This window comes from Hippocampus bargibanti, linkage group LG04 (genome assembly GCF_051943395.1).
Source record: "Hippocampus bargibanti isolate YZ-2025 linkage group LG04, ASM5194339v1, whole genome shotgun sequence".
Taxonomy (NCBI): Eukaryota; Metazoa; Chordata; class Actinopteri; order Syngnathiformes; family Syngnathidae; genus Hippocampus; species Hippocampus bargibanti.
Window position 1 is genome coordinate 2,980,251 of NC_142737.1, and position 20,381 is coordinate 3,000,631.

At 39.3% G+C, this 20,381-nt stretch overlaps 1 protein-coding gene across 1 annotated transcript; it reads left to right on the forward strand.

Moving 5' to 3' along the window:
- Positions 1-683: 683 nt before the first annotated feature.
- tars1 (threonyl-tRNA synthetase 1) lies at positions 684-19,077 on the forward strand. The gene is given in 20 exon segments (XM_088993554.1): positions 684-844; positions 2,156-2,233; positions 2,315-2,505; positions 4,315-4,438; positions 4,607-4,731; positions 5,749-5,866; positions 7,155-7,181; positions 7,183-7,220; positions 7,287-7,365; positions 7,452-7,598; positions 8,197-8,295; positions 9,688-9,854; positions 11,947-12,109; positions 12,185-12,322; positions 14,144-14,221; positions 14,298-14,398; positions 15,907-16,011; positions 16,092-16,164; positions 17,575-17,689; positions 18,579-19,077. Coding segments are annotated over 20 exon segments (2,175 nt in total). The 5' UTR covers positions 684-784; the 3' UTR covers positions 18,728-19,077.
- Positions 19,078-20,381: the final 1,304 nt, after the last annotated feature.

Below are 20,381 nucleotides of genomic sequence, written 5' to 3' on the forward strand. Positions count from 1 at the left end.
TAATTTATTCATAAGCACCTTTCAAAACACTCAAGGTCACCTTCCAGTCACAAGACAAGCACAATAAAACCACAGATAAAATTATAAATAATAAAAGAAGAGATAAACCTACACAATGTAATTTTAAATCGAAGTGGAATGACACAGCGACCAATGAGCCGCTGGATTTTGTCTCACGGATAATAATAATAATAATAATAGTAATAATAATAATAATAATAATAATAATAATAATAATAATAATAATAGTAATAATAATAATAATAAAAATACATAAACATAAAGCTCCTAAGGTGCTTATATTTTCAAACAACAATTTCTACATATTTCGAAGTGTTACAAAAACAGTCATAATCAGGAATCTAAATCGAATAAATGTGTCATATTTAAAATAAAATACTCGTTGAAAATATCAATTCATCTTACTATCAAAAAGAAAAATTCCAACTTGGAGAAAATTATACATGTTGTAAGTCAAATAAAACCGAAGAACAACCCCACCCCCTCCTCAAACGCTTAAAATGTTAGTTGTATTAAGTTCATCCTGTCTACTTGATATCTAATTTAAAACGGATTCTTTTCTTACAGTGTGTTGTAGGTGTTCAAATACCTGACATGTTTCGCCGTATACTTCCGCTTTCGTCAGAGTGTCCGCTTAAAATGTTGCATCAGATTTCCGGAGACGTCATCAGGCGTCATCGCTACTCGGTTCTCATCGTGACAGCACAACAGCTCCCGAAAACCGCGATCAAGTCGCTCAAAGTTGGCCAGCTTGTCACTTGTTATGGCCGAACTGCCTATCGTGGAAACAATGAGCCACCTCAACGTAGCCGATGGCCAAAAGGTATCGATTCGCCTTCATTTTTAGCAAGACTCGTTCAATGTAGCCGATTAGCTTAGCCGGTTAGCCGCCGCTTCGTTCACATTGACGGCAACTGGCAATGCGTTTCGATTCTCGAGGAAAAAAATCAAATAAAAAAATATTTTAAAGTGTACTTTTTAACAGTCAACTTGACACGAAAGTATCCTTCAAGGTACATTTGATTTGTTTCCCTTTGTACTTGTTTTTAACAAGTATTTCACTGCTATGAACTTTGTAATATGCCAATAAGTACAGATGTGACGAAAAATTTCAATATTTCATCACACATTTTCTCATACCATATCAAAGTGCATTCAAATAGTTTTCAAATGATGTATATATTATTGTTCTATGACAAATAATAAGGAAAAAGGGAATTTTTAATTTTCGAAATATGAGGGGATTTTCTGCCGGTAATTACACAGTTGAAAATGACAATCTGTGGCCCAGTTCTTTCTTACAGTTTAAACTCTCATAACTTTCTTAATTTTTGGCAAATCTTAACGAGTAAGGTACCATTGGAAAGCTTTTGAAATTCTGAAAAAGAACAGACAACAATAAAAGATTCAAAGTATAAATTGGCGAATATCAACAATCGAATGCAGGCAGATTTTCGTCAGAAATCAAAACTGGTTGTCACTTAATACTAGGAAAGAGAATTGCGAGCTCTAGAAATATATATGCTAATGCTTCTTTTTGCTTGAAAGTAGGCAGTTATGGAGGAAAATATATATTCTACCAATTCTATGACATATAAAAATACAATTTACTCACCTTTATAAACTGTAGTGTTAGCAAAAAAGTGCGTAAACTTCAATCAATTTTTTTCCCATTGTTGTCGTATTTGGAAATTTCAGGAACCGACATGGGGGGGAAACATGTGTAATACGTCATCATAAGATGCATAGCTTGGAAAATCCCACGAAAAACTATTACGTACTTCACAAAAATGCAATGATACACGACTTTCACGTTCACTGGACAGAAACAATCGTGGTGCATTATAGGTCACTGTAGCGTACCTACAATAAGCACTCCCATGTCATTAATTCGGGACGTCAAATCATCGTTTAGCGGTTCTGTATTGTACTTATGCAATGAATGTATAAATAAACAATAAAAGCATTTTTGTGTTTTATTAACTTCTAATTTACACTTTTGTAACGCTCACGTTATTTTAACACGCAACACAGAGTCGCGAGTAGGAAAATCTCCCGATTTATGATTTATGAAACTTAACATTTATGTTACTTTGAGTAAGCACAAGATAATATCTGTGTGACTTTTGGACAGGAGGGAGCGTTAAATGGGAAAGATGAAGGAAAGAAGAAGGTCAAAAATAATGCCGGAGATACTGGAGGCAGATCTGAGGTGAGCAAAAAAAAAAACATGTTTTCATGTCAAACACATCAGTACGCTTCAAAATGTGTTATATTTTTTTACTCCCCATAGCTTTCACCAGCGCCCGAGTACATCGACAAGCGCTTGACATTGTACGCGAAGCTCAAAGCTGAGCACGATGCCCTCATGGCAGAGAGAGCCGCAAAAGAGTCCCGTGCCATTAAAGTCACTTTGCCTGACGGCAAGGTGGTAGATGCGGAGTCTTGGAAGACCACGCCCTACCAAGTGGCTTGTGGAATCAGGTCTGTTTACTTTTTTAAATTACTTAAATGGGGAAATATTCACGGCGCTTGAAGCTGTGAGCAGTATGTAAGCAAACTGTTCAATGTGCTGGGAAAGCAATCCCCCCAAAAAAATCTCAATCATAACCAACCTGTCAACCTTGGCTAATAGCTGCCCTTATAACAGTATCTACCAGCTAGCTTGCTGGCTCTCTATCTAGCTATTAGTTAGCTAGCTAGTTAACTGGCTATCTATTAGCTCTCTATTAGATATATAACTAGATAGCTGCCCGCTTAGAAATTAAATGCATTATTCTTATTAATATTAGCTATTTATACAGCTAGCTAGCTGTTAGCTAGCTGGCTATCTGTAAATGAGTTAAGAATGGGCGAATATCGTTTCCCGACTTGTGCCAAATACCGTATTTTCTGGTGTATAAGGCGCACCCAAAAGCCTTGATTTTCTTCAAAAGATGAGATGCGCCTTATACATAGGTGCGCCTTATATGTAAAGTCATATCGAGCCACAACAAGAAGTAGTGCGTAACAACCTCTACCGTAGCGACCAATAATGTGGTGTGCCTTATATTTGGAAAACTTTTGTATATTTAAATACAGGTAATGTCCAATTTACGACCCGCTCAACTTACGACCACCTGTACTTACGACCAGGACTTCCAGACCCTATAAAAAAATCATAATAATTCTATGTACGACAATTTTGGCCAGCCAGCATTTCACTCTCGCCCAGCAATCGACCGTGTGATGGCACCAGAGGGGGAGTTTTTGCTTGTCATTTAGCCTCCGAGTCTCGATTCAACATTTTGAATGGATTTTGACTTATGACCATTTCCACTTACGACCATTTGGTCGGAACGGAACTCGGTCTTAAGTCGGATGTTACCTGTATTATACAGTGAGACCTCAATTTACAAACACCTTAACTTACAAACTTTTCGTCTTACAAACGTCAAATTTATGAAAATGAAACCTTATAATAAGCACTATTTTCATAATACACACCCACCACGGCTGGCTGAGTGATCTTCGGCGAATGGCACCAACAGTCCTTATGGAAGGTGACTCCTTCCATAAGCCATCAACGACCATCAAAAAGGTAAATAAAACTTTATTTTACAGCACAGTTTATTTCTTCAATTACAGTCCTCATGCAATTCCCTTTGACCTTCGACCTCCAACGCCATTCCATCAAGCCATAAATGACCATCGCAAATGTAAATAAAGTGACTTTATGATACAATGCAGTGTATTTCTTTTATTGCAATACAATAGCACATTTAGTATACATAGAATAAGATATGTTGTGTGTAGTTTTAAGGCTTATTTAGTTGAAAAGTATATTTTATGGAAACCCGGGAACGGATTATTCCCATTTTAATGGTTTCCTATGGGAATTTTTTTTTTAGATACACACTTTTCGCCTTACACACTCTGTCTGGGAACCAATTAAGTTCGTAAGTTGAGGTCTCACTGTATTTGGAAAATATTTTTCATTCAATGAAGGTCCGCCTTCTATAGGGAAAAGAGGTTGAAAATTCACTATTTGTTGGGGGTGCGCCTGATACTCCAGTGCGCCTTATACACTGGAAAATGCAGTAAACACGTACTACACATGAAGGCTCTTTTTTTTTTCAATAGTATGCATGATCGGCATTGTCAAACTTGCCAGTTATTATTACGCCGTACTATTATTTTCAACACGTCCGAGCACTTTTGAACTCTCGCCCGTCACTTTAAAGTGGACTTGTCAGCATAACTCAAAGGCGTTGTCGCATATTTTGATGAACGTGTCCCGCGTTGGCATACAAGTCAAGGTCTGGCCGACAACACGGTGATCGCCAAGGTCAACCAAGACGTGTGGGATCTGGATCGGCCTTTGGAGGACGACTGCAGCCTCGAGTTACTCAAGTTTGACCATGACGACGCTCAAGCTGTAAGTTTAAAGCCGCCAATCATATTTTGGTAACCGTGGGCTGTGAAGACATTTTCGTTGTGTGAGTCGGTCGCCAGGTGATTGATCGTAAAGAGTGAAATGTTTCTATAGCGGGGGGAAATCAATCCCAAACAATTAAAAAAAGACATGTTTTCCATGCCTTTGAAGGTTTACTGGCATTCCAGCGCTCATATCTTGGGTGAAGCCATGGAACGAGTATACGGGGGCTGCCTGTGCTACGGTCCGCCCATCGAGAACGGCTTCTACTACGACATGTTCCTCGACGGCAACGAGTGAGTAGCGCAGGCTGAGCCTTCGCTTTTCTACAAACTCTCGGCGATGAAATCAGCTTTTTGAATTACCGTCTTTTTTTGGAACATAAGGCGTACCTTCAATGAATGACATATTTTAAAATGTTTACCATACATAAGGCGCACCGCATTATGAAGGGCATATTCAACGAATGACATATTTTAATAAAACTTTTTCCATGCATAAGGTGCACCGCATTAAAAGGGGCATATTCAACGAATGACATACAGTAAAGTCTCGTTATATCGATATCGGTTATATCGATAGTCCCGCTTATTACGATACTATTTCTATGCACGCAAGGAGAAGATTACATGCGCGCAGGGTCGGATATATCGATAGTCCCGGTTATATCGATATTTTTCGGACTCCCGAGAATATCGATATAACAAGACTTTACCATATTTTAAAATGTTTACCATACATAAGGCGCACCGCATTATAAGGGGCATATTCAACGAATGACATATTTTAATAAAACTTTTTCCATGCATAAGGTGCACCGCATTATAAGGCGCACCTTCAACGAATGACATTTGAAAAAGCTTTCCTATACATAAGGTGCACAGCATTATAAGCTTTTGAAAAAAAAAAACTTTTCTTTAAGGTGCGCCTTATAGTGCAGAAAATATCGTTGTTTTTTTTTAACAAGCACCCCGCCTGCCCCATAATTTTCCCTAGGCTGCGGTGAGGAGGAAGGAGTGCGATCTAATTAATTCCATAACCCTCTTAATGAAGTCATGTTATGCTAATGGCCTTCCTTGACTAACTGAGTCTTACAAGGGAGATTTTTTTTCGACATTGCAGGACCCTCACAGCCAATTACTCGCCGGCTATTAGTCCAGATTTCTCAAAAGGTTCCTTCGCTAATCACAACGGCGCTGACACTGTTGCCCTTTCGACGCCGACGCACTCGCTAATTTTAGCCGCGCTTTCGAGGTAGTTTGAATATCAATGCGAGATGCAGTGTTGGCATTTCTACTTTGTGGAATTTGCAGGGGGGTGTCTAGCAATGACTTTCCGTGTCTGGAGGGCTTGTGCAAGAAAATCATCAAGGAGAAGCAACCGTTTGAGAGACTTGAGATCAAAAAGGAAACACTGCTGGAAATGTTTAAGGTATTCCACCAGAAAAACCTCGCCAGAGTGAACCCTTGCTATTCGTACCGTATTGGGACCGTGCCGGGCTGTGAAATGATGTAAAGAATTGATGCAAAAGCTGCTTGATGCTGTGAAATGTAAATTTCTCCACTGTGAGACTAATAAAGGCATATCCAATCCAATCCAATCCAATCCAAAAGGAAGCTTGTAGTTTCTTACAGATGCCACGCGATGGCTACAAAAACTTTAAGAGAGAGAGAGAGCCACACAGAGAGCCAGACTCAGAGAGCCAGAGAGAATGAGAGAGAGAGAGAGAGAGAGAGAGAGAGAGAGAGAGAGAGAGAGAGAGAGAGAGAGAGAGAGAGAGAGAGAGAGAGAGAGAGAAGAGAGAGAGAGAGAGAGAGAGAGACTCAGAGAGAACAAGAGAGAGAGAGAGAGAGAGAGAGAGAGAGAGAGAGAGAGAGAGAGAGAGAGAGCCAGAGAGAGAGCCAGAGTCAGAGAGACAGCCAGAGAGAGAGAGAGACACAGAGAGAGGGAGCCAGAGAACGCTCGAGCCAGAGAGAGAGTCATAGAGTGAGCCAGCGAAATTCAGAAAGCCAGAGTTAGAGAGAGCCAGATTAAAGCCAGAATCAGAGAGAGATCCAGTTCCAGAGAGTGCCAGAGAGAGAATCAGAGAGCGATCCAGCGAGAGCCAGAGCCAATGAGAGAGCGAGAGAGAGCCAGTGAGAGAGTGAGAGTCAAAGAGGGAGCCATATTAGAGCCAGAAAGAGAGCCAGACCTAAAGAGAGCCAGAGAGCAAGCCAGCGAGAACCTGAGAGAGAGAGAGCCACACAGAGAGCCAAAGCCAGACTCAGAGAGCCCGAGAGAACGAGAGAGAGACCCAGAGAGAGAGAGAGCCAGAGTCAGAGAGACAGCCAGAGAGAGCCAGAGAGAGAGAGCCAGAGAGCTAAACAGAGAGCGAGCCAGAGTCAGAGAGATCCAAAGAGAGAACCACAGCCAGCGAGCCAGAGAAAGCTCGAGCCAGAGAGAGAGTCATAAAGCGAAGCCAGCGAGATTCAGAAAGCCAGAGTTAGAGAGAGCCAGATTAAAGCCAGAATCAGAGAGAAATCCAGTTCCAGAGAGAATCAGAGAGCCAGAGCCAAAGAGAGAGCCAGAGAGAAAGTCAGAGCCAAAGAGCCTGCACACAAAAACAACAAAAGTGCTCAACAAATAACAGGATATGTTAAAAAAAAAAAAAAAATTAGCGAACGGCAAACCGCTACAATGCGACAGCTCGCCGTTCAATAGATCCTCTTCGTTTTAACAGTACAACAAGTTCAAGTGTCGCATATTGAAACGAGAAGGTCACCACTCCCACCACGACGGTTTACAGGTGAGCCAAATATTCGTCGCGGCGGGTGAGCGCTCTCGGCGTCTCTTTTATTTGTCAACGTTTCAGGTGTGGCCCTTTAATCGATTTATGTCGAGGTCCCCACGTGAGGCACACGGGAAAAATCAAAGCGCTAAAGATCCACAAGGTGAGCCACCTCGTGTTCGTTCGTGTTGGAATTCATCGAAATTTGACGATTCTGAATATATATTTTGAAACATTTTGGCCGTGTAGAATTCGTCCACATACTGGGAGGGTAAAGCGGACATGGAGACCCTCCAGAGGATCTACGGAATCTCCTTCCCGGACCCCAAAATGTTGAAAGAGTGGGAGAAGTTTCAGGAAGAGGCCAAGAACAGAGATCATCGCAAACTGGGACGGGTATGAATTCACAAAGTAGTCACGAAGAAGTCTGTTCGATCCAAATTAAACCTCACCCCACCATGGCGATTTACTGAAGGGTTTTATGAAAATAGCTTCTGTTACTCCCCTTTCAAACCATCTATTTTCTTTTGCTAAGATTTTAACCTCATTGTCGTCAAATGTATGGTTGCTAGCTTTTAGGTGCATATGTTAATTTGGATCGTTCGTACAATAGACTTCTTAGGCAACATAGGCTTAGTTATGCTGATGAGGTGATACCAGAGCAAATGGGGCAATCAGGCAGGACAATAGAAGTAATCAGTGTAGCCTCAGGGAATAGTACTCTGCTCCCCCCAACATGAGAGCAGGGACCTATCACAGCAGAGTCCAGCACCACCACGTCTGGGCAGTAGGGCTATATAGAAATAGGGTCAAAACTACCAGCAAAAATGTTTAGTTTGCTGACGAAGCCTCTTGGATAAGAAGCGAAACGTCCGACACCTTAACAGAAGTACAGATGACGGCTGAAGAAACCTTCTCATCGATAAATCGAGCACGTAACGAGTCGGTCCAACTAAAATCCGGTTTGACCTCAATTGAAACGTATCCTTTTCAGGAACAAGACCTGTTCTTCTTCCACGATTTGAGTCCGGGAAGTTGCTTCTTTCTGCCCAAAGGCGCCTTCATCTACAACACCTTGATCGAGTTCATCAGAGTAAGTCGGATACAAAAATGTCAGTTTTGGGCGGCTGCGCTTCAAAGTTTAACCGAGTGTAGCTGGCTATCTATTAGCTATCTATCCGGCTGGCTAGCTAACTATTACCTAGCTAGCTGGTAAGATGGCTATCTATTAGTTATCTGGCTAGTTAGCTGGCTATCTATCCAGCTAGCTAGTTAGCTGGCTATCTATTAGCTAGGTATCTGGCTATCTATTAGCTATCTATCCAGCTAGCTAGTTATCTATTTGAGTTATTCCGGGTTGAGAGAACGCTGGCGCATGTGGCTGCCACAGCTCACCCACAGAAAAACTTATCCATTGACCATAAACTGACCTTGAGAGTTTTGAATGGCGCTTATAAATGAAATGTATTATTATTATGTGAAAAGGGTGGCGGTTGGCAATATCACATGGATGAATTGGCTCCGATTTATAATTTTTTTTACGTCCTCTTATTTAACTCATTCACTGCTAGACAATGTGCTAAAATGTGTCCACTCCAGTGCCAGGGTTTTTGTCATTTTCACTCAAATTGCAGGACCCACGGAATATTGAGTTTTAGGACTACGTAAACATCCAATACAGAGTATGAAACCTGAGACAATCTTCTTTCATCAGAAGAAAGGGTTAATTCCTAAATTATATGGGTCTGGAGGCGAGTCACTGGAAAAGGTGGTGGGCAGGGTGCGGAGGGTTATATTGATTTATATACCACTTCAACAACAGCTGAAGCAAGCAAAAGCCTATAAACATTCAATACACCGTTAGAAACCTTAGGCACTTCTTTCATCAGAAAAAAAGTTAATTCCTAAATTGTATGGGTCTGGAGTTATCTGAGCGTGAAATTAGGGCAGCTGTCCAAACTACAATACAATCCATACATAATGATTTATATAGCGCTTTAACAACAGCTGAAGCTGTAACAAAGTGCTAACATGGAAAAAAGGCAACTTCTGACACCTCGTGGATGGGAAAAACATTGCCAGAGGTCTGACCAGCGCTTTGTCGGCACCCAAGTATGAACACACAAAACCCGAACATATTTATCGAATGGCGCTGTACGTCATATTTTCAATTTCGGGAATGGCAGTGAATGAGTTAAAAGCGGGATGTAAAATTGAAAATGCAAGGTCTCAAAATGACGCCATGAAAACTGAATTATGATTCGCTGACTGATTTGGTTCACGTCAGACAAAAACGTTTTTCATTCATTTGATTCGCTTTAACGAAATAATTCTGGCAATCAAGTGGTCGAGGCTAAACTCCACTTGATGAGCTTCTATTCCAAAAAAAGTTTTTTCGTGTATTTATTTATTTACTTATTTCTTTATCTACTTATATATTTATGTATTTATGTATTTATTTATTTATCCCCCCCCCCTTTGTCAGAGTGAGTACAGAAAAAGGGGCTTCCAGGAAGTGGTGACGCCCAACATCTACAACAGCAAACTATGGCAGACCTCCGGTCACTGGCAGCACTACAGCGAAAACATGTTCTCCTTTGAGGTGGAGAAGGAAATTTTCGCCCTCAAACCCATGAACTGTCCCGGTCACTGGTGAGGACACCCCCTTTTTTTCCATTTCATTTTATTTTCTCCTTTTTTTAACTCATTCACTGCCATCCCCAAATTTATTAATTTATGGAAAAAAATCGACCAAATTAACTACAATTAAAACTGCCGGGTACAATAAAATATACAATAAAAACCAAAGTACATACGTAATAGTTTTATACTTTTTCATATCCTGTGCCTGTAAAGTGTCCTTGACAGTTTTGAAAGGCGCTTATAAATACAAATTATTATTATTATTATTATTATTATTATTTATTATTATTATTATTATTATTATTATTATTATTATTATTATTATTATTATTATTATCTGGCCCTCGACAAATACTCCAACCCTCCCCCCCAAAAAAATAAAATTAAAACGAACACTAAAACTTATTATTAAAATTATTAAAAATTATAAGGAAACACTCCGTAAAATAAATACACAAATAAATAAATATAGTCCACCAAATCGGCTCTAAAAATTAACTCATTTACTGCCATTCCCAAATTTATTCGGGAATTCAAAAGCATGACGTGAAGCGCCATTCTTCAATTTGTTCTGGGTTTTTTTCTTGCGAGCGGATGCCGATAAAGCGCTGGTCAGACCTCTGGCAATGCTTTTCCCTTCCATGAGGGGGCAGCATTTGTCCATGTTAATCATATAAAACAATATATATGTATTGTATTTTGTACAGCTGCCCCCATTTCAATGTCAGATAACTTCGGACCCATATAACTTAGGAATTAACTCTTTTTTTTTTGTCCTGATAAAAGGAGAGGATAAGGTTTTCAACACTGTATTGAATGTTTATGTAGTCCTAAAACTCAAAATTAATAATAATAATAATACATTTCATTTATAATAATAATAATAATAATAATAATAATAATAATACATTTCATTTCTAAGCGCCTTTCAAAACTGTCAAGGTCACTTTACAGTCACGAGATCAGTTTTTCTGTGGGTGAGCTGCGGCAGCCACAGGCGCCAGCGTTCACTCCGGGTTGAGTGTAACTCAAATAGATAGAAAGCTAGATAATATATAGCTAATAGCTAGCCAACTAGATAGCTAGCCAGATGGATACCCAATAGCTATCTAGAGCGCTAATATATAGCCAGCTAGACAGATAATAGATAGCAAATAGATAACTAACTAGGTATCTAGCTAGATTTCTAAGCGCCTTTCAAAACTCTCAAGGTCACTTTACAGTCACAGGATCAGTTTTTCTGTGGGTGAGCAGCGGCAGCCACACGCGCCAGTGTTCACTCAACCCGGAAGTAACTCAAATAGATAGAAAGCTAGCTTATATATAGCTAATAGCTAGCCAGGTAGATAGCTAGCCAGATGGATAGCCAATAGCTATCTAGAGCGCTAATATATAGCCAGCTAGACAGATAATAGATAGCAAATAGATAGCTAACGAGGTATCTAGCTAGATTTCTAAGCGCCTTTCAAAACTCTCAAGGTCACTTTACAGTCACAGGATCAGTTTTTCTGTGGGTGAGCAGCGGCAGCCACACGCGCCAGTGTTCACTCAACCCGGAAGTAACTCAAATAGATAGAAAGCTAGCTTATATATAGCTAATAGCTAGCCAGGTAGATAGCTAGCCAGATGGATAGCCAATAGCTATCTAGAGCGCTAATATATAGCCAGCTAGACAGATAATAGATAGCAAATAGATAGCTAACGAGGTATCTAGCTAGATTTCTAAGCGCCTTTCAAAACTCTCAAGGTCACTTTACAGTCACAGGATCAGTTTTTCTGTGGGTGAGCAGCGGCAACCACACGCGCCAGTGTTCACTCAACCCGGAAGTAACTCAAATAGATAGAAAGCTAGCTTATATATAGCTAATAGCTAGCCAGGTAGATAGCTAGCCAGATAGCTAATATATAGCCAGCTAGACAGGCAATAGATAGATAGATTTATAAGCGCCTTTCAAAAATCTCAAATTCTTTGGGTCCTGCAATTTCAGTGAAAATGACAACAACCCTGGCACAGGAGTGGACACCTATTTGCACATCATCTGACAGTGAATGAGATTTAAAAAAAAAAAAAAGGTCATTTTCCCCGGTGTGAAATTTCCAGCCTGATGTTCGATCACCGTCCGCGCTCGTGGAGAGAACTTCCCCTCCGCATGGCCGACTTTGGCGTCCTACACCGCAACGAGCTGTCCGGAGCGCTGACCGGCCTGACCCGCGTCCGCCGCTTCCAGCAGGACGACGCTCATATTTTTTGTTCCATGGATCAGGTGAGTGAAGCCCAACAACCCCCCCCCCCATCCCCTCTGTCGACGACCGACTCCAAAACTGCTTTTACCGCTCAGATCGAGGACGAGATTAAAGGCTGCCTGGATTTTCTCCGCACGGTGTACGACGTGTTCGGTTTCTCGTTCAAGCTAAATCTCTCCACCCGACCTGAGAAATTCCTTGGAGAACCGGCCGTCTGGGAGCAAGCGGAGAAGGTAATCAACGCGCCTCCTTGTTTTTCTTGCTTAGTCGAAAATGTCAACCGCTCGCCCGCGCAAAATCTCTCGTGGGGGAAGCAAAGATGGCCGAGCCGCCATGTTATCAAGATAGAAATGAAAGAGCTTCGCTCGCAAATGGAACGAACGCGCTTGTGCGAAGACAACATCTATATTTAAAACAAATGGGGCGGCGTTGCGTACGTCTGCTGTCAGCGGGAAAAAAAAAAATGGGCTTTTGTTCTCCAGAGATTTTATCACGGTGCCGAGATTTTCCAACATTTGTCAGCCTGCTGCGAAAGATCATCCAGATACCATTGGATGCCTCCACCAAATGAAGGATAATGCTAAATTAACTCAATGTGTCCACTCCAGTGCCAGGGTTTTTGTCATTTTCACTCAAATTGCACAACACACAGAATATTGAGTTTTAGGACTACATAAACATTCAATGTGACGTAAGAAAACTTAGACTCTTTCATCAGAAAAAAAAGTTAATTTCTAAATTATATGGGTCTGGAGGGAAGTACCTGGAAAAGGTGGTGGGCAGGGTGCAGAGGGTTATGTTGATTCATATACCATTTCAACAACAGCTGAAGCAAGCAAAAACCTATAAACATTCAATACAGCGTAAGAAAACTTACTCTCTTCTCTCATCAGAAAAAAAAGTTAATTCCTAAATTATATGGGTCTGGAGTTATTTTAGCTTGAAATGGGGGCGGCTGTAAGAAAATCTGATACATATTGATTTATATAGCATTTTAACATTAACTGAAGCTGTAACAAAGCTGTAACTTTATCGGATATCAATTCGGGAATGGCATTAAATGAGTGAAATAAATTGCATTAAGTTGTCCAAAATACACAATGAAAATATTTAGAAATGGGTCAAATTTGGCTTTCATTAAAAAAAATAGAGTTAGTTCCTAAATTATATGGGTCTGGACTTATCTGAGCTTGAAATGGGGTCGGCAGTACAAAATACAATACATACATATCGATTTATATAGCGCGTTAACAAAAGCTAAAGCTGTTACAAAGCACTCAAATGGACAAAAAGAAAATGCTGCCCCCTCATGGAAGGGAAAAAACATTGCCAGAGGTCTGACCAGCGCTTTATCGGATATCAATTCGGGAATGGCATTAAATGAGTGAAATAAATTGCATTAAGTTGTCCAAAATACACAATGAAAATATTTAGAATTGGGTCAAATTTGGCTTTCATAAAAAAATAGTTAATTCCTAAGTTATATGGGTCTAGTTATCTGAGCTTGAAATGGGGTCGGCAGTACAAAATACAATACATACATATCGATTTATATAGCGCGTTAACAAAAGCTTGAGCTGTTACAAAGCACTCAAATGGACAAAAAGAAAATGCTGCCCCCTCATGGAAGGGAAAAAACATTGCCAGAGGTCTGACCAGCGCTTTATCGGATATCAATTCGGGAATGGCATTAAATGAGTGGAATAAATTGCATTAAGTTGTCCAAAATACACAATGAAAATATTTAGAAATGGGTCAAATTTGGATTTCATAAAAAAATAGTTAATTCCTAAGTTATATGGGTCTAGTTATCTGAGCTTGAAATGGGGGCGGCTGTCCAAACTACAATACAATCCATACATATTGATTCATATAGCGCTTTAACAATAGCTGAAGCTGTCACAAAGCTCTCCTGTTTTCATGCTACCCAATTGAACATGATATCATTGATATACAACGATTGGTCGCAGAATTCAGATGATCGGCTAGCGTAGCCGCTACCACGTCACATTGCAGGCTATGACGATCGTGCATGTGTTCTGCTTCTTTGCCAGCAACTGGAGAACAGCTTGAATGACTTTGGGGAAAAATGGCTTCTCAACCCGGGGGATGGAGCTTTCTACGGGCCAAAGGTGAACTTTCGAACAAGGCACCGAACAGCCAATCAGCAAGCAGGTGGTTCGATTAACTTGTCTCGTTTCTACGCAGATCGACATTCAGATCAAGGACGCCATCGGCCGATACCATCAATGCGCCACCATCCAGTTGGACTTCCAGCTCCCCATTCGCTTCAATCTCTCCTTTGTGAGGTGCTTATCCGGACGACTCGATTGGCAACGATTCATCCAAAGCCTGAGGAAAATCCAGACAAATGTCTTTTGAGGGATGCTTTGTAGTGTTTTTTTTTTATGTTTCCATTCTTTTATAGCCAAGCTTGCAAAGGGAAGGGAGATTTTAGTTGGGGTGTTCAATGAAAATGGCTCACTTCCAATCATAAAAAAAAATTAGATATGCTGGTTGAAGTAAAAAAACAAAACCAAGCAACAAAAAAAAAAAGATTTCGATATAATGAGACTTTACTGTATATACAGTAAAGTCTCGTTATATGGATATTCTCGGGAGTCGGAAAAAATAGCGATATAACCGGACTATCGATATATCCGATCCTGCGGCATGTACATTTTCTCCTTGCGGTCATAGAAATAGTATCGTAATAAGCAGTACTATCGATATAACCGATATCGATATAACGAGACTTTACTATATATATATATATATATATATATTAAAAATATTTATATTAAAAATATGTAAAAATATAAAACACATTTTTGGATCAATTTTTTTTTAATGTTTTATATTTCAATTGGTTAAATAAAGAATATAGCTATATATATATATATGTATATGTATATATATATATATATATATATATATACAGTAAAGTCTCTTTATATCGATATAACCGGGACTATCGATATATCCGACCCTGTTTGCATGTAATTTTCTCAGTGCGTGCATAGAAATAGTATCGATATAACCGGGACTATCGATATATCCGATATCGATATAACGAGACTTTACTGTATATATATATATCTTAAAATATATATGTACAAAGACAAATGTTTTTTGTTTTATATTTTTCCCCTTATTTTTTTTCAATCGGTTAAATAAAAAATATATGTCTATATAAATATACTAAATACATATATACTAAAAATATATGTATAAAGAAAAAAAGAGTTTATATATATATATATATATATATATATATATATATATATATATATATATATGTATGTATGTATGTATGTATGTATGTATGTATGTATGTGTGTGTGTGTGTGTATATATGTATATATATATATGTGTATATATGTATATACAGTAAAGTCTCGTTATATCGATATCGGATATATCGATAGTCCCGGTTATATCGATACTATTTCTATGCACGCACGGAGAAAATTACATGCAAACAGGGTCGGATATATCGATAGTCCTGGTTATATCGATATTTTTTCGGACTCCCTTGAATATGGATATAACGAGACTTTACTGTATATATATATATATATATATATATATATATATATATATATATATATATATATATATATATATATATATATATATATATGGAAGTAAATTATGTATTTTTTTAACTGTTACATTCAGCCATTTATAAGTGAGCATGCCACTGTATTTCTATGAAATCAGTTTTTTTTTTTTTTTTGGGGGGGGGGGGGTAAATAAATGGAACGTTTACAACTGTGACAATCTCTGCCATTTTCACAACCCTCTATCTTCACAGCCCCGACGGAGATGACAAGAAGAGACCGGTGATCATCCACAGAGCCATCCTGGGATCAGTCGAGCGCATGATCGCCATCCTAACCGAAAACTACGGAGGCAAATGGTTCGTTGCAAAGCATTCCTTCATTTATTCATATATGGTTGTATGGCAAAAAGATGCGCACTCCTAAAATGTCCCTGCAGGCCTCTCTGGTTGTCACCTCGCCAAGTTATGGTCGTACCCGTGGGACCAACCTGTGAGGAGTACGCCCAGAAGGTAAAATAAGCAAAGTCGCTCAAAGAACTTTTAGTTCTTGGCACCTTTCGCCGGAACTAAAAGGATCCTGCGGCCTATTCATAGCGCACCTCACTCTCAAAATGAAGCACTGTAATATTCATTAGAAGATGCATTAAAGGACAACCGACGTCGCCGGACAAGTTGTGTCCATAATTTGTAAAATGGCTTCAAATGACTTCTACTGAGCGTATTTTACTAAGATTCCACCACATATCGCTATATTTTACGTTTTAAGACTCGTGCTGAATATTCCGGAAGTCTTGTTTTTGAGTTGGTGACGAGTCTGTACATGACGTCACTGAAGGAACGCCCCTGACTAAAAAAAAGGACACATTTTAGCAGTCCTTCCATCAGGTCAATGCTTGTTTGGTCTGAAAACCTCATGTTGCGCCAGAAGAGGGCGTCCAAGCTCCATATAAGGAATTTATCAGCCTGTGGAAACGCAATACACTGTCATGTCTACAAGAGGTCGCCATTTTCTGCCTCTTTTCTGGGACGCTACATTGCAGTCCAGATGCCTCAAAATGACACGGAATAAATTCTTTATTCGATTGCAAACATGTATGCTTTCCTCTTCAGAACTATTTGAATCATATTCACAACTGGATGTGTAACAAGAAAGCATATTCTCCGAATCTGAAGCCATTGTTTTGATTCTCCAGCAATGCAAGACGTCTTGGCGTGATGTCACGAATTGGGGGCGGGACTTTCTGAAAATGCCCAATTCGCAGCTCAATTTTTTGCAGATTTTGGACACTAAGTAATTTTTATTGGTGTTTTGCATTTGAATAAAAAATATCATACTACGTGTTTTGGGTATTTTAGATGCTATAAAACGTTTTTCTGGTGTCAGTTAAAAAACAAAAAAGTGACGTCGGTTGTCCTTTAAATAACGCATGAATAAAAAAAATGCTTCATTTTACTCACTGGATTATGGACTGCTGTGTTCTTGACCAATCACGTGCCTTTAACCGACGACTGGGGGCAGGGAATAGAGGACCAAAACAAGCCGGCTGCCATTTTCTTGTTAGGAGAACGGCCCGTTCGCGAACGACACATCACTCATTGTGGCAGCTTCGTGTGTATCCTGAAAAATAGTTCGTATGCCAAGGTAAAATTTTCATAAATTTACTGTTAGTAAACCGAAAGGTTCGTAAGCCAAGGGGTTCGTAAACCGAGGTACCACTGTACTGTAGTCCAAAAGTAGGATAGGCAAAAAATACTAAGTGAACATCAACTGTGACGATCTGGTCAGTCTCCTCATCTTGGAGGTGCATTACTGCCCTCAAGTGGACTGGAGACTTACTGCAATCACATTTGACCACCAAGCAGCAAATTGTCCGTTTGAAAAGTAATTTTTTCATTTTTTTTTTTTTTTTAACTTTCCAGGTTCAACAGGACTTCCACAACGCCGGCTTCATGAGCGACGTGGATCTCGATCCCGGGTGCACCCTGAACAAGAAAATCCGTAACGCCCAACTAGCGCAGTACAACTTCATCCTGGGTTAGTAACTTGATCGCTCCTCTTAAAGGACACCCGACGAAGTTGTGTCCATAATTTGTAAAATCGCTTCAAATCACTTCTACTGAGCGTATTTTACAAAGATTCCACGACATATCGCTATATTTTACCTTTTAAGACTCGCGCTGAATATTCAGGAAATCTTATTTTCGAGTTGATGATGACGCCTGACGTGACGTCACATCTGGAACGCCCCTGATCGAGAAAGTGACACACAATGCATTTTGGGTACTTTGTTTGGTCTGAAAACTTCGTGTTGATGGCGGAATTAGAAGAAAAACACATAAATAACGCGATGGTGAATGGTTGTGTGTTGCACCAAGACTACTATTTGATACTGGTTGACACAAATTCCCAGTAGACAAATCCACTCATTTCCAACAGAGCTTGGCCGCCATCTTATGCATTTTCTGGGACGCTACATTGGAGTCCAGACGCCTCAAAATGAGACGGAAAGGCTTCTTTAATCAATGTCAAACATGTATGCTTTCCTCTTCAGAACTATTTGAATCATATTCAAAACTGGATGAGTAACAAGAAAGCATCTTCTCCAAATTTGAAGTCATTGTTTTGATTCTAGAGCAAAGTGAAGTCGTCCTGCCGTGACGTCACGAACAAGGGGGCGGGACCTTCTGAAACTCACCATTTCCGGGGTCATTTTGAAGTCGTTTTGGGACACTTTAAGTTATTTTTATCGGTGTTTTGCATTTGACTAAAAATATCAGCCTGCGTGTTTTGGGTATTTTAGATGCTATAAAACGTTTTTCTGATGTCAGTTAAGAAACAAAAAAAATGGTGTCGCTTGTCCTTTAACTTTAACTTCTTCTCCTGATCAAAATGTCTTTTCTTACTCGTCGTTCTTGTGAAACAGTGGTTGGAGAGAAAGAGAAGACAAGCAACACCGTGAACGTGCGCACCCGGGATAACAAAGTTCACGGCGAGCGCGGCGTGGACGATTGCATCCGGCGTCTCAAAGAGCTCAAATCGTCCAAGAGTCGGAACGCGGAGGAGGACTTCTGAGACGTTTTGGTTTCATCTCAATTGATAGGGGGGGAAAAAAGGGGGCTCTGGCTTTATTTTATTTTATTATTTTGTAATTCAAAAGAAGCCAAATGACAGTTTTTCAACATACATTCTCTTATTGATCATGTGACCTGCGTGCCATCATGTGTAATTTGATGCCTGGTCTCTTATGTTACAACTGTAACTGTATTTTTTTTTTGTGCATTTCATAGTCTAGATGATTTCTTTATGATGTCTTCATTGGTTCAGGGAATTATACATAATTTACAATTTTGGTATGTAAAAAAAAATCTATCTTTGATTTGTGTGTGCGTTTAAATTTTCTGATGCGGCTCTTTATAAAAAAAAAAAAAAAAAACAGTATCTACGGTGCTGTTTATAGACAAAAAAAACACACTTTTAATAATAATAATAATGATAAATAATAATTAATAATAATAATCCTATTAATGATAGTAATAATAATGATAATAATTAATAATAGATGATAATAATAGTAATAGTAATAACAATATTATTAATAATAATATTAATAGTAATAATAATAGCAGCGTTCACTCAACCCAGAAGTAACTCAAATAGACAGAAAGCTAGCTCGCGAGCATTCTGTCGGTAGCTAGCTAATAGCGAGATAGATAGCCAGCTAGATAGCAAACAGAGAGCTTGTGTTTATATAATTATATTATTGTTAAGTCATATTAAGTAACTCAAATAGATAGACAGCTAGCTAGTCAATAGATAGCTAGTAGCTAGGTAGCTAGCCAGCCAGCTAGATGGCTAAGGCTTATTTAGGAGAAAATTATGTTTTATGGGGACCTGTGAACGGATTATTCGAATTTTTAATGGTTTCTTATGGGAAATAAATTTTCGGAAGACGAACTTTTAGCCTTACACACACTTTCTGGGAACCAATTAAGTTCGTAAGCTGAGGTATCACTACTATGAATCAGTTTTTTTGCATCCACCATATTCGTCAGTAGGACTTGGTCTCACCACCAGTGGGCGCTCTTTCTACTCCCTCACACCAAAATCTACTCCACAACCACTGCAAAACGCGCTTATAAATGAAATGTATTATTATTACTATAATAAAAATATGAAATTAACCATCGCCTCTGCTGCCGACGTCACGATGTGACCCTCCCTCCCCACCCGCCACCAATCCGTGTTATTTGGAACGATCCCCTTTAATTCCCGCAAATGCATCCCATTAGTTTTAAGTAAGCACATGAAGTTAAAGTTGTCGTAAAATAGATTTTCACATTTTTTAAGAGGACGTGATACGTTAAGTGCGCGTGGGCGAAGGCAAACATTGATTTTGGCCGTTCTGACACTTACAGGTGATTAAAAATTAAGAGAGGCTGACAGCGGTTGTTGGCCTCGGGGAAGTTTTCGGCACCAAATAAAGTTGGTTAAAAGTCAAGTCAGACTGAATTTTATGAGGGGGTAGAAGAAAAAAAAATAAAGCTTCACACGGTTACTTTTCACAGGAATTCATGCTGAGTGTTCTGTTTTTTTTTATGACGGGGAAATGATTTGAAAAGCATTTCCATTAAGATAACTTTTCTAAAATATTTACGAAATATTACCATTCCCACACCTACCATTGAACTGCACACTAAACACTACTAGCAATATAGTACAAATTATA